The 14,892-nt window shown below is 52.7% G+C and overlaps 1 protein-coding gene across 3 annotated transcripts in view; it reads left to right on the plus strand.

Annotated features, from left to right (window-relative positions):
- The window catches only part of NFATC2 (nuclear factor of activated T cells 2), a gene marked incomplete at its 5' end in the record, with an annotated part of 149,048 nt that overhangs the window by 77,520 nt on the left and 56,636 nt on the right, over positions 1-14,892 (plus strand). For all 3 annotated transcript variants that reach the window (XM_080814442.1, XM_080814443.1, XM_080814441.1), the window contains 2 exons: positions 679-851; positions 13,639-13,779. In XM_080814442.1, coding sequence (XP_080670568.1) covers positions 679-851; positions 13,639-13,779 — 314 coding nt within the window. The remainder of the gene's footprint in view (positions 1-678; positions 852-13,638; positions 13,780-14,892) is intronic.

The raw sequence follows: 14,892 nt of genomic DNA on the forward strand, positions 1-14,892 counted from the left end.
AGCTAAAGTTTGGGAGACGTTGCACCCATGTATTGGAGTTAAAACAAACTCCATATTAGAAAATAATCTCAAACTTCCAAACCACGAGAATCTTACAAAGAACTCCCGACTACTGTTCACTCAGGTCTGCCGATCGTGAACTTGCCCCACACTCACATCATTGCTCCCTTCACTCTTTGCTCTTTCCTGAGCTGTTTGAGACTTAGCTGCAGACAGAGTGACTTTTTTTTTTTTTTTTTACTTTTAGATGCCTGAGTGTGCATTTTCTCAGAACAAGAATGCGTTCTTCAGTGACCACAGTACATTTATCAGATTACAGATAGTTACTGTGATACATCCCTCTTACCTACTGAGCCGTCTATAATCAATTTTACCCGTTGCATATTTGAGCTTTTTAGATACTTTTGGGAGTAGAAAAGTTGGCATGATAAAAAACCTCCCTAGAGAAGTAATTTCCACTGGGGGTTTCTCTCCTGACTTTGCACGCGTCTGACCTCCAGCTGGGCATCAGTTCCTGATGGAAGTGTTTACTGTGGATTGCGATCCTCTCCGCCTCCCCCCACTGCCGTAGCTGGCGGTAGAATGATTTTGGTTAACTGAGTAAGGTGGTTTTGTGGGCGATCTTTCCTTTTTCCCTGAGATGCTCAGTTCTAACCGGGGTTCTCCACCTCCCCACAGCATTGATTGCGCAGGGATCCTGAAGCTTCGGAACGCCGACATCGAGCTGCGCAAAGGCGAGACGGACATCGGCAGGAAGAACACACGGGTGCGGCTGGTGTTCCGAGTGCACATTCCAGAGTCCAGCGGCAGGATCGTCTCCCTGCAGACAGCGTCTAACCCCATCGAGTGCTGTAAGTTGGGCTTCGGGCAGGGTCGGCCTCTGCAAAGTGTATGTACGTGACCTTTGGCCTGGGGCAAGGTGCCCAGCAAGAAAATGCAGGACTCACAGGGGTCATCAGGGGCTCCGAGAGGACCCAAGGGCCCAGAGACAGAGCCCATGTAAGTTTCTCTCTGCTTCTATTTACTGGTGGAAGGTTTTGTGGTCTCACAGGAAATTAAAAAATAATACAGCTAACAAGTAGCCTACAGCTTTGTTCAGAACATTCAAAATGCATAAATGTTTTGGTCCTAAGGAGGGTAGATGCCGTTGGAGTGGGTTTACTGTACGCAGTGTCCTCTTTTTCTTTTCCTCACCTCTCCTTTCTGTTTTTTTAAAGATTTTGTTTATTTATTTGACAGACAGAGATCACAAGTAAACAGAGAGGCAGGCAGAGAGAGAGGAGGAAGCAGGCTCCCCGCTGAGCAGAGAGCCCGATGCAGGACTTAATCCCAGGGTCCTGAGATCATGACCTGAGCCAAAGGCAGAGGCTTTAACCCACTGAGCCATCCAGGCGCCCGTTCACCTCTCCTTTCAACCAGAAGAGAGTATCCCAGTGGCTCTTGCCTCTGGAGCGGTGATTCTGTGGGTCTCAGTGCCGAAATCTCAGCACTTAAAAGCTCGTAGAATCTTCACAGTGGTCTTTGGTGATAGCTGGTGCCATGAAGCCCATTTTGTAGGGGGGAGGTGGCAGGAGCTGAGAGATTGGCTAACTTGTGCCGGCAGGGCTGGGATGCGGACAGGGAAAGATGCCCAAAGATCCAGAGGAATCTTAGAATGATCCAGTATGCGGTGGCCGAGACCTGTCATGTGCACGGGCCCCGAGTATGGAGCTGGCTCGGTTCTCACGAGGCTTTGAAAAGAAGCAGCCGCTTTGAGCTCATTCCTGGGTACTTGAGGCAGGGTTTGTAGTTGGGTTTTTGCAGTTCGACGTGGCAAAGCTTATTGTCTGCCCCGGCTTTGAGACTTCACAAATCGTTTGTCAGAGCATGAAGGAGAAAAAAGTAAACATTGTTGCAGAAATCGAAGCTGTTTATATTATTTTTTAGTTTCTTCTGAGAGCATTTTTTATGTTGTTACAGTCATGTTCTGTATTCAATTGTGTTTCAGGGTTCTTTTTCCTTTCTACTGGACATTTTACCATAACTCTGTGTCGCAAAAATCTGTTGCCTATGGAGGCCAGGGAGGTCCTGTGGAGGAGTAGAGTGGCTTGGTGGGATGCAGTAGGGAGTGGTGGAGACCAGGGAGCAGGAGGACATGTTCCCCACCTAAAGGGACTGCCTTTTTGTCACCCCAGCCAGTATTTCCATGTGGGCCTGTAGGCTAGGGGTAGCCAAATCCTCTGACTTTCTAAGACAAACCAAAACTCTCCTGATTTAAAAAAAAAACCAAACAAAAAAACCAAAACAGCAACAAATTCAAAATACTGTGTGGATCAGAGGAAATCTTCATGTGGCTTTGATTAATCAGAGATAATCTTAATCAGACATTAATGAGTAAAGCAAATGCATGAATATCTTTATGTAGAGAGGGTTGAGAAAGCCTGGCCCTCAGGATTGAAAGCCAGTGAGGAAAGAGCCTGGGCCCTCATTGGGAGAGAAGCCAGAACTTGGTCTTGGTTGGTCTTTGGAAAAAGATGAAGGGGCCCTATGATTTCTTCCAGCCTTACAAGTCACGAGGTGTGTGGATCAGGCTGAACGTGGTGGTGAGTCTATCTTCTGCTGTTAGAAGAGAGAGACCCAATAGCAGACGACAAAAGAAAACAAGTGTTGAAAAACATCATCTCAGAAACATTGGAATTCCCCTCCCCTACCCAGCAGACCCCACCCCTGTCCCCTGAGTGCTAGCCACGGAGGCTGCCCCGCTCCAATGTTGGTTTCGAACATCTCGAGATGTTTTTGGGAAGGAAACTCGGGCTCTTCCTCAGTAATTTAGGGGATTTTGAGAAGATAAAGTCTCCTCTTTCTAGCAGATGACTCACACTACAGGATGGGGCTGTGGTTTGTAGCAAGGTGGGGAGCAGGCGGCCTCAGGAGAGGCACATGCCAGAGAGTACTGTGTGTCTGTGTCGAAGTATCTCCTATTGATCTGAGACTTTAAGGATCACCCCTGAACCATGTGCACCTCTAGCAAGATCTCTGAGGTGTTACAAACTTGTTTGAACCTCAGACGTAGGCTTTTTTCTGTATTTGGCTGATTCAACCGCCTCCTTTTGACAGATAAGGAAACAGACTTTCTTGGTAAAGTGATTCACTCATTTTTACTCAGTAGGCAGCAGAGCTGGAGTCTCCAGCTTTCCAGTTCTGCGAAATAACTTCTCGAGGTTTCTAGAACACCATGGTTTCTTGCAGTACCACACTGGACCACCAGCTGGTCTCTCTCTCTCTCACCCAGAATCCTCTGTCATTTTTATTCCCTCCTTTGTCCTATTTGCCTAGACCACTGCCTGATGGTTCTGTACATACTTATTGACCAATGGCCTTACTCTATGGTTCCTACGGAGATATTCAGTAACTATTTATTGACACTTAGTCTGTAGCCTGTGCGGACACAGTATGTGTCCGGTAAGTGTTTATTGACTGGTTGACTTAGGATGGACCCTGTGGGGAGGGTGAGTTGGCCGGAAAAACACTCAGTGGGCTGGTATTATTTGCAAGGCTTGCTTACTTACACTTTGGACGTGCTGCTTCTATACCATCTTGGGGGTCAAGGGTAAGTTCTCAGATTCTAGTGAAAAAAAAAAAAAAAACTTGAGCAGATTACTGGAGCCCACTCTTTGGAAAGTGGACTCATTTGCTGGAACCGTCGACTGCTCACATTCCTTCATAGGTCAGCACGCAAGAGGTCGGAGCTCGCCTTTGCGTAGACGGGCGCTCCACGCTACTTCCCTGTTCCCACCAGAGCCTTCCGGATTGCCAAGGAGATGCTTCCAGTTCCCTCCCTTGACTGTCAGCGGAGCTGACCTTGCAGCTGCCCTGGTCCTCCCAGCTCCGGGTGCCGCCCCCACCCCCTTCCCACTGCAGATGACAACCGACAGCCACGACTCCCGCTCCTCCGGGAACAGGGAACACAGCAGAGGGCAGGAGGGCACAGCCCCGTCTTCCCCAACCACACACCCACACCCGGCTCGCAGCTGCGGTGCCTTTCCTCCTCCAGAGCCTTGCGGTGGGACAATTCTCCTTTCCTCGAGGCTCCTCTGTGTTCTCAACACCAGTGTGACTTTATTGGGGTAGTTGCGCCCCTGGGTCCATCTTGTAGGACTTTCCCAGGGTGGGCACGGACTAGGTGCCCCTGACGGGGAGCCTCAGAACAACAAACATCGGTTGTCTCACGGTTCCAGAGGCCAGAGCCCAGAATCCAGGGCTCAGCCAGGTGGTTCCTTCTGGAGGCTCTCCGGGGGGATGTTCCAGGCCCCTCTCCCAGCCACAGGTGCTGGCCAGTGGTCTTGCACGCCTCGGCTTGTGGGGGCATCCCTCCAGTCTCCACCACCTTCTCACGTGACCCTCTCCTAGTCTCTTCCAAGGACGCGGTCGTTGGGGTGGGGGCCCGCGCTGATCCTGCCTGATCTGTCCTCTATCCTGAGCTCGCTTGCACCGTCAAAGACCGTATTTTCATATCTCGTCAGGTGTGAGCTTCTGGGGGGCTGGGGAGTTCTAGCCGGTGCTCCTGTCAGCCCAGCACGCCTCCTCTGCACATTTCTTGACTTCACATACGTCTCTGCTCCTCGGTCCCCAAATCCACTGGCATCTTTCTGGGACTTCTCTCTTGGCTTTTGCCCTTGCTGTCTCCTCCCTCCAGAACACGGGTTCTCAAACTTGGCTGCCCATCGGAATCGCCTGGGGAGTTCTTCAAAGACAGGATGATGCCCGAATCCCACCCCAGAGACGGCGGGTCTGTCGGTCAGGGGTGGGGTCTGTGCGTGGACACATTTCGGAGGTCGCCTGGCGATTCTGCTGTGCTACGAAGCTTGGAGCCCCCCGACCTTGCGTCCCCCACTCCTCCCACCCTCCAGTCCCTGGGCTCCTTCCTCACCTGAGGCTGCCGTTCACATGGCCCCTCAAGGAGGTCGCTTGTCCTGACCCCACAGGGTACCGGGGCCCCCGCTGTGTGCTGACAACCCAATTTACTTGTCAGTCTCTCTCCCGTAAGGACAGAAACCAGAGGGTGTCAGCCAGGGCCTGCCACATAGCAACTATCTCTAGAATGTTTGTTTAAAAAAAAAAACACAAAACTGAAAACAAGCATCTCATAGGCCGCCCGGCAGGAGAGAAAGGCCATGAGGAGATGGCGGGGTGGGGGGTGGGGGACTGTCCCCGGGTGCAGAGGTCTTGTCCCTTGAGAACCTGCCCGTGGGTTCTCTTCCTGCCCTGAAGAGGGGCCTGTCTCTGTTCACAGAGTTTCAGAAAACACCAAAACCAGTTTTCCACCAAGTCCTGCCCACTCCCAGCACAGAACGGAAATTCGCTCTGCTCCTTTTGTAGAACCTGGGGGGGGGGGTGTATGATGGGGAGCGACACGTGGATTTTCTCACAAGCTCTTTCCAGTCTCTCCCTTTTTGTGATGTAACTGGGTGTCACCGAGGTCTAGTGAAGATACAATCAGTTACGCAGACCGCACGTCTTCAGCTGAATGATTTTTGACAATTCACCGCACCTGTGTGACCACGACTCAAAACGGGACACAGGACATTTCCTTCCCTCCTGGAAGGGCCCTCGTTCCCCGCCCGCCACGGCCTCCTCCCCGCTCCCACACACCCGGGCAACCTCTGTTCTGATTCCCGTCACCGTAGATTGGCTTTGCCCGTTCTGGAACTTACCTGACGGAGCGTGGACTCCTGGGGCTGGCCGCTTCTGCTTGGCACGGTGGTTTTGAGATCTGTTGCTATCATGGCATGACTCGATAGTGTATCCTTTTTCTCGCCGAGCACTGTTCAGTTGTGCGACTCTAACGATTATTTTCCATTGATAGACACTGGGCTTATTGGCGGGTTCGGGTGCTGTGGGAAAGGCTGCCATGAACCTTCTCGTTCTGGGTCTTTTGTGACAAATGCTTCCACCGCTCCCAGGTGGATATCTGGAAATGGAAGTACCGCTTCATGGGGAAAGGATGTGTTCCAATTTAAGTGTTTCCTAAATCATTTTATAATTCCGGGGAGCCTGAAGTGTACCCCCTTGGGCGCAATTTGCATTTCCCTAATGACTCGGATGCTGAGCTCGGTTTGTGTGCCTCTGGGCTGTTTCCGTGTCTTCTTTGGTGAAGTGTCCATTCAAAGCTTTTGCCCATTTTTTATTGGCAAAAATCTCAGACTTCTGTTGTTAATATGCACCAGTCATTTGGATAGGAGTTATTTTGGATAGAAGTCTCTTGTCAGATGTATGTACTATGAATATTTTCCCCAGTCCGTGGTTTGCCTATTTATTTTCTTATTTGTATCTTCTCACGGGCATCAATATTTTATTTTAATGAAGTCCTAATTTATCATTTTCTTTTCCTTTGGGGTTAGTGCTCTTTGCATTCCCCCCAACAAATCCCTCTACCTGTCTGAAGGAAGCAAAGATACTCTCTTATGTTTTCTTCTAGAAGCTTTTTGATTCTGGCTTTTAGGTCTAGGGATACACTCCGTCTCAGGCTAATTTTTTGTATGGTGTGAGGTAGGGTTGAGGTCCATCGTTCACCATCTGGAAATCTGCTTGTTTCATATGCTCTTTTCTGCAAGCAAGAGCTTGGAAAACCCAACTGTGTTCCTTCCCTCATCAATAGGCCTTCGCCTCCAGCCTCCTCATGGCCTCGCTAGGCTCACCCAAAAGACTTGCTCAATCCATTCATTCAGAATCATCGACCGGTGCCAGTGAGAGTTGGAGGCATGAAATGCTGTCCTCTTGGAGCTTCGGTTCTCACGGGTGGAAGTGCAGAAGCATTTTGTGATTTGCTGCGGCTGTGCCTGGCAAGGAGCGGGGCCGAGCCGGGGGTGACACCTGTGTCCTCCTGTCTGTCCAGGCTGGCTGAGGCCCGCAGCGGTCAGAAAGCTCACCCAGCAGTCAGATGGAGAGTCCTGCGGCCCTCAGGGAGGGTCTTGTGATATGGAGATATGTGGGAATCGTCGGATGGGGCTGATTTGGACTTTGGAATGGGAGCGTGATTATCTGAGCAAGGAGAGGTCATAGCGCCCACTGTGGCCCTACTGCTTTGTGAGTTCGGGGAGATGAGACCCACCAGCCCTGCGGGGTACATGTTACTGCTCCATATTCCATACGGGAAAGCTGAGGCCGCCTGAGGTCCGGAGTGAGAAGGTGGTCGTGTGTGCCGCGGGCCCCACCATGGGGTGAATGCTGACAGGTCCCGCGCAGAGTTGAGCCCCACACTCAGGGAGATTTGCTGTCCCACCTCCCAATTCCCAGGGAAGACCCCGAAGTCATCAGGGCAGGGGCTGAGGGACCTCAGGGGCCGGTCTCAGGCGAGGCCCGAGTCAGCACTGTATTCTGAGCTGGGCCGGGCTCACAGCCAAGGACGGCAGCCTGCTGTAGAGACAAGGAGGGTGGACAGCAGCTGGTGCGCTGCGGCCAGGGGTGGCCAGTGCTTGAGCCAAGATGAGACGATGGGGGCCCCTCCCTCCCCTACCCCCCCCCCCCCCCGCTGTCCCCTCTTGCCTGGGCTGGCTGGTGGCTTTCCCACTGGGAAAGCCTTTACTGAAAAGGGGCCCCTCAGGGTAGTAGAATCCGTGGTCTGTCTGTCTGCCTTACTTAGCTGTGAGCTCTCAGGCATACCCTTCCTCCCCTGGGAGACCCAGTGCTCCCAGCTGCAAAATGGGAATGATTCTTGCTTAGTGCTCCCTTGAAGCTCAGCAGTAAAAATCAATGTAACGAAGGTTCAGTGAGCCTGTCAAAATGTACACGCTTCCCACGCACTGATACATTTAATTTGCAAATAGGCCTATGAGGTTGGTACTACGATTATTTTCATTTTATAGATGAGAAAAGGGAGACACAGAGAGAAGTGACTTGCCCCAGGTCCCAAGGCTCAGAAGTCACCAAGCTGGTCTTTGAGCTCCGGCACTGATGTGGCAGCAAGCTTTTATCCACAACCCTAAATCGCCTCCTCATGTGTGTCTTATGATATCAACAAATACATGCGTGTAAAGTGCCTAGAATCCAAGGCACTCTCTGTCAGCTGTAATTACTTGCTATTATTAGCCGAACCCAGCCACTCTGCAGAACCCGATTTCTCGGATCAGCCTCTCCTGCCTGTCTCTTGAGGTTTTTTGGGTAGATTGTAATTCTTGGCCACATACCCCAATGACGGGTGAATTGTAGACAGGCGAGCAGTAACGTCCCGTTTCCAGGCGGACTCGGGCAGGTCCGCATGACCCCGAGCCGGTGCGAATCTGCCCCAGCCGCTGCCCGCTCTGCTCCCCACCAGCCGCCTTTGCAGAAAAGCAAACGCCCGAACTGGTTAAAACCAGCAGCGCCCTGTTGATTCAGAGCTCATAAAACCCAGGAGCCCCGAGCCCCTTTATGACCTGCCGGGATCTGGGGGCAGGAGGGAAGCCTGGGGAAGGTTTCTGGTGAGGCCACCTAGAAGCTTGCACTGGAGCAGAGCGTTCTCGACTTCACCCACAGGGAGAGCCCAGCCCTCAGGATGGCTTTGAAATGGCGGCTCTTGGTTTGGGTAGAACAGTGCAGGGCGGATGCTTTGGATGGTCCGGAATTTCTAGTGGTTGAAAGGCCGAAGGAGAGTCAGTGGGGACCGATGGGGGTTGGCGTGCGCACCTGGGCTTCCTGGGAGCCCTCTCGCGGGTCTTGGATGGTCCAATTAGCAGCCATCCACGTGAGAGGTTGCATCAGAGAGAGAGAGGAGGAAGTGGACCCCAGGAGGGTAATTTTGGTTGCTGTTTGCCTCTCTTCAGTTCCTCTTTCGGAGGCTAATTGGATTTGTTTGCTTTACCTCGGGGCTCTCCGAGGATGCCTGGGTATCCCCTGGAGGAGGTCCCCTCGTCCTCAGGTGGCCTCTTTAAGTGTCAGAGTCGGCTCTCAAACGGATGTGTGTAACAAGCCGCCTGGAAAGGTTGTTACCATTGCAAATTCTAGGCGATCTGGGTGCTGGAGACGGAGGGTGTGGTTTGAGCACCTGTATGATTATCAGGTGCCTCCTCCAACCGGGTCACCCGGCTGCAGGGGACCCGGGAGCCTTCCCTTGAGCAACTCTGCCGGTCGAGGTTGAGCAACCCAGTTTCTGGGTCAGGATCCACCAAGAGCAACAGTGACAAGTGCGTCGGCAGGTGGGACGTGGTGGGCGCAGGCTGGGTGAAATGCAGAGTCTGAGGCAGCCACACCTAGCCGGTGCCTGGTGCATGGAAACTGCTGGAGAGACTACAGGGTCTCATATCCGTAGCCTTGCTGGCTGGAATTGATTGAGCCACATACACTTCCTGTGGGTTCTCTCATGGGAGTCTTGGAACAGCCCGTGAGGTGGATTTGTGAATAGTCGCGACGCCCAGAGGGGGAACCAGGCTTAGAGGAGGCCCACGCGAGGACCCCCCCCCCCCCCCGAGCTAGGACCAGGGTGTCACCCGCGCGGGGCTGCCCCTTGAGGGCGCCGGAGCCAGGCATCTGTTCCTCTGCGGCCTAAGCGACATTAATAGTGTCTTGGTCTGTGCTCTAGCAGGGCTGTCCCTGAAGGGTTAAAAAAGACAACAAATGAGAAAATGTTCTGGAAAGGGCTAAGCAAGAAAGCGTGGCATTTTGAAAGTCGACGGTGAGAAAGAGTCGTTTCTCGAACGGTTACCGTGGGCTGCGCGCTGGCTCAGTGCTTTTGTCTTACGTAAGACACTTTTCTTATTGTGATAAAATATACATAACAAACTGTGCCGCTTGACCCACTTGAAGGGGTATAAATCCATGGCACAGAGGACACTCGTGGTGTGCCACCGCCACCCTTTAGTTCCAGAGCTTGTCACCCCCCCCCAGAAAGGAGCCCCGTGCTCCCTGGCCCTTGGCGACCACCTGTCTATCTTCCGTCTTGGCGGATTCGCCCTGGTCCGAGCGGTTTGTATCCGTGGGTCCCGGAAGAGCTGTCCCTTGGTGTCTGGCCTTGCATTTAGCATCACGTGTTCAAGGTTTCCCCACGGTGTGGCCCGTAGCATGCTTTGTTCCTTCTTGCGGCTGAATCGTGTTTCTCTGCGGGTCCGTCTGTTCGGGCACCAGTGGAAATCTGGGTGATCGGTGTCTGCTATTTCACCAACTCTGTACTGCCCGAGCCCGCGTTTACATGCAGTATGTTCTCTCGAGCTGCTGGTACCAGACCTACGAGGGCAGGAGCATTTTCCCGAGGAGGCATCTGTGATCCAGAGGGGTGAAGTGACTCTCTCAGGGTCACACAGCAGGGAGGTGGCCGACACAAGACTCAGAAACCGTGTCTTTCTGACCCCAGAGCCCAAGCAGCAGTGAACTGGGAATTCTCCTTTGGCTCCCAGGTCCTGTGTTATCCTACCATTGATGGTCTCTGGCAGATCATACCTGGTGGGACCCACTGGAATCCTTAGAGGTCATTTAAAAAAAAGAAAAAAAAATGTCTGCTGGGGTCCTCCCCTCAGAGCACTAAAGTCAGAATGTGTAGAACAGTGTTCTCAACCAGGGACGATTTTGGCCCGCTCCTCCCCAGGGCCATCCAGCTTTATGACTAGGGACAGTGCTGGTTGTCCGCAGGGGAGGGGTGCGGCTGGCGGCCGGTAGGGGGGAGGCCAGGGCTGCTGCTGATCTTCATACCGCCGGCACCCGCATCAGGAGCGCCCAGGCTGAGAGCCCCTGCTCAAGGGTCAGGGCCTGGGTGTCAGTGTCCTGTAAGTTTCCGGTCTCATTTTCATGTGCCCTCAGGGCCAAGAGCGCCTCTCGGACTTGCTAGTGGATAATAACCACGTGGGTTCCCCTTTCCTTGGTGCACCGCAGCTTGGGTTCCCTGGGTCTGGGGAGGGGGGCGCCCGAGGCTCTGTATTTCTGATAAGCTCCCGGGGATGCTGGTGCTCCCAGCTCTCACCTCACATTCAGGACTGGGGAACAGACAAAAGTACAGTTAGCTGGGCTGGACCCTTGTTCTCTCTCTTTAAACTATTGTTTAAAAAAGAATGTTTTCCTGCTGGTGAGGAGAAGGGGTGGGAAATGCACATGCAGCCGAGGAAGAAAAAGGTGGTGGCTTTAAACTGCGAGGCTTTGCAGGGGGACACCGTGAAGCTGCTCCGGGAAGGAGACCGCCGTGTTCACAGCAATGCACGGTGATTCACGGACCAGCTGTCGGGGCCAGCCTCCCACCCAGCGCCGAGAGTCACGGCCACAGCCGGTCCCCGGCCTGGCTGGCCGAGAGCCCATGGCTGGCTTGCCCAGTAGTGATGACTCAGGCTTTCCACCTGCAAAATGGGAGGGACGGCTCTTGCCGCCTCCCCACCCATGCCTGGGGCCAGAAGCCCCCAGCGGTCCCCCAGACTCATCAAAGGCAGATCTTAAAAGTCAGGACCTGCTTTTCCAGGCAATGCAACTGCTGTTTTCACTGCTAATAAATCTCCATTTGTGGCAGCTCAATTAGGAAGTCATACAAAACTCTTCTATTGAAAGAAGGGATTAATAACCCGGCCCATGTGGGAGAAATTAGCAGCTTCTGCAGTGAGGCCTTTTTAATATGTACTCTTAACTGGCAGCCCCTTGGAACAGCACTGGCTGGCCGGTCCCTGGGCTGAGCCCGGCAGGCGGCAAAACCAGCCAGGGATCACCATGAGTCATTGGGTTGCACTTTCAAGGTGAAGTGGCCGGGAGCATCCGGCTGGTCCACAGCACACTCCTGAAACGTTGCCAAGGGCGTGGTTGCTCCTGAAGGAGACGGTTTCAGGAGAGACGGAGGGGATGCTCGGCTACCTGGAGGTGCGGCCCGGCCAGCAGGGAAGGGTTCGCTTTGAGCCTCAGGCCTCACGCGGCCGCTGCCTGCCACGGCTCCCGGACAGGGAGGTCCTCGGGCCCCTGGCATGGAAAGGCCTGGCCCTCGGCCCAGTTCTTGGGCTTGGGAGGAACGCCAGGAGCTCGGGCTGACTCACGAGGGGAGGGCCGGCCTCTCCGGCCCACGCTGCTAAGGCGAGGCCTGAGCTGACGGGTCGCTCTTGCTGACGGGGACGTGTCTCTCCCCCTGCCTAGGAAAGGTGGCTGGAGAGGGTCTCCGTTCTGTCCCGCGGCCAGCCCTCCAGAAAAATCGGGGTCTACATGGAGTGACCAAGGGGTGCGGTTCTGGAGCTGGACAAACCAGAAGGATTCAGATCTAAGTCCCACCACACACCCTTGGCCCAGGGGTCACCTGACTTCTCTTAGCCGGAGTTTTCTCCCTAGGCAAATGTGAATAATTTTAATACTTCCTTCCTCTAAAAGTTGCTGGGAGCATTCAAGTATATCATCATAGCCCCATGCTTAGCATAAGCCTGTGCTGTCTCTCTGTCTTTCATTCATCATACACACAGGGGAGGATATAGGTGTATGTAGAGAGATTGATAGGTATGTGCTTGTATGTATTAGGATATATTGAGGGGGTGCCTGGGTGGCTCAGTGGGTTAAAGCCTCTGCCTTCGGCTCAGGTCATGATCCCAGGGTCCTGGGATTGAGCCCCACATCGGGCTCTCTGCTCAGTGGGGAGCCTGCTTCCCCCCCCCCCCCGCCGCCTGCCTCTCTGCCTACTTGTGATCTCTGTCTGTCAAATAAACTAATAAAATCTTAAAAAAAAGATATATTGAGATATATCCGTATCTGCCTCCTTCCATCGATCCTACCATCAGTCCGTCCATTCCTGAGTACCCCCTACTAAGTCCAAGGCACCGTTCCTGGCCCCCGGCTTACAGCAGTACACAAAGGTCCCTCCTGGGCTTACATTCTAGTAGGGAGAGATCTGAAAGACAGGTGAACTAATAATGCAAGATAAAGGGGAGAGAAGGAGAGAGAGACAGAGAGAGAGCAGGGACTGCTGTTTTAAAACTCAAGGCGGGAGGGTGGAGGGGTACAGGGTAAGGAGACATCTCAGAGAAGGGGATGTCGGAGGAGAAACCTACAAGAAGTGAGAAAGGGAGCCACCCAGGTAATCAGAACATCTTTCCAGAGAGAGGGACTAGGAAGTGCAAGCGCTCGAAGAGTGTGCTGGGTATGTTTGAGAGACATTGAGAATGTTCTAGAAGACTGGCTGGAACACAGCTGAGGCAGTAGGGGGGGCGGGGTCCTAGAAAGTGAGGTCAGAGAGGTGATGGGACAACGTCATGCTGTTTCGCAGACCCAGTTTCGGATTCCCGGTGAATTCCCGAGCAAGTATGTCTAAACCCTGCAGGAACCGGGCCCTAGCATTTAGCACGTATGATCCATTCAAGCATTTGTTGACCTCAAGTGCATGAGGAGAGAGTACGCTCCGGCAAAGGGACTCTCTTATGGAAAAGTTGATTTGCCCTTTTATGAAATAAAGATCAAATCTCGTTCACCTTGCCTTCCTATAAGGAGAACAGGCATCTATCCCTTGATTCACAAAAAAAACCAGTGCGGTTCAAAGCAAACTAGCCCAGGGGGCTGAGGGCCCTTTCGCAGGAACATGGCATTTCCAGAGCCCGCGGTTGCTGGGGCCGATGGCTCCGTGTTTGCCATGACAACAGGCGACAAAGAGGGGGCAGAGCGTGTCGGGTCTCCGTGAAAGCCGAAAGCCTCTTTTGAGTGGACTTCTCCTGCTGTCCCAGTGACTTCTCTTTCTCTGGCCCTCAGCCCAGCGGTCCGCCCACGAGCTGCCCATGGTGGAGAGACAGGACATCGACAGCTGCCTGGTTTACGGGGGCCAACAGATGATCCTCACCGGACAGAACTTCACGGCCGAGTCCAAAGTCGTGTTTACTGAGAAGACTACAGGTCAGGGGGCTTTTTTTTAGCTCTTCCGTTGTGCACCAGCACCAGACCAAAGCACCGTCGTCCTTTCTTGCAAACAGCATCACCTGGGGGGATCGGTTCTTCTGGGCAGGGCTTTCTAGTCTTCTCACGTCGAGAAGCTTCCCCAGCTGATGTCGCTACGGTTCACGGTGGGGGAATCTACCATGGTAGACGGTAGACCATGTGCCCTCGCTGGTCCTGGGTTGTTCCATTGGATGATGAGGTTGAACCCCCACCCCAAACACCCGTATTTTTTTTTTCCAACTATTTTTTTAACATAGGCAAAACTTTTCAACTTTTTACTATTATCCAAAGGGGTGGCCGTTCAACATGGCGAGTAAAGTTTGCCCTGGCCCTGGGTCTCCTGGGTACAGATGCCAAGTTCGCCACCAGCTTGTTCTGTGATTGTAGGCACGTTATCTCCCCTTCTGTGTCTTCATTTCCTTATACACAGAATGATAATAACAAAGGTTCTTGCCCCACAGTGTTGTCGGGAAGGCTAACTAGGTTAATACCTGTTGAGTCATCGTAAGAGTGCCGGGCTTCTTGTGGGCCAGTAAGCATAAGCTACTTGTATTTTTATGACAAATGGTGCCACAGCGAAGCTTCTGCACCGTTAGGATTAACGAACTAATCTTGTGTACACGAGCCTTGGTCGCTGTGTACTCAGGGTTTGTTCCTAAAGTGGGATTTCTGTATAGTCATTTTGAGAGCCTTAGTTACCTTCTGGAAATCTCCGCATTCGAACTTGCATCACCGCCATGTCAGGAATGGTTTCATCCCATCCCAGAAGTGCCATTTCATTTTTATTTTTATTTATTTTATTATTTTTTAAGATTTTATTTTTATTTATTTATTTGACAGAGATCCCAAAGTAGGCAGAGAGGCAGGCAAAGAGAGAGAGAGGAGGAAGCAGGCTCCCTGCTGAACAGAGAGCCCGATGCGGGGCTCGATCCCAGGACCCTGAGATCATGACCTGAGCGGAAGGCAGAGGCTTAACCCACTGAGCCACCCAGGCGCCCGCCATTTTTTTTTTAATTAAAAAATATTTGCCAAATTGGTGCTTCTCTTTACTCTACACTCCTTTGCTTTGAG

The sequence above is a fragment of the Martes martes genome, assembly GCF_963455335.1.
Source record: "Martes martes genome assembly, chromosome: 9".
NCBI lineage: Eukaryota > Metazoa > Chordata > Mammalia > Carnivora > Mustelidae > Martes > Martes martes.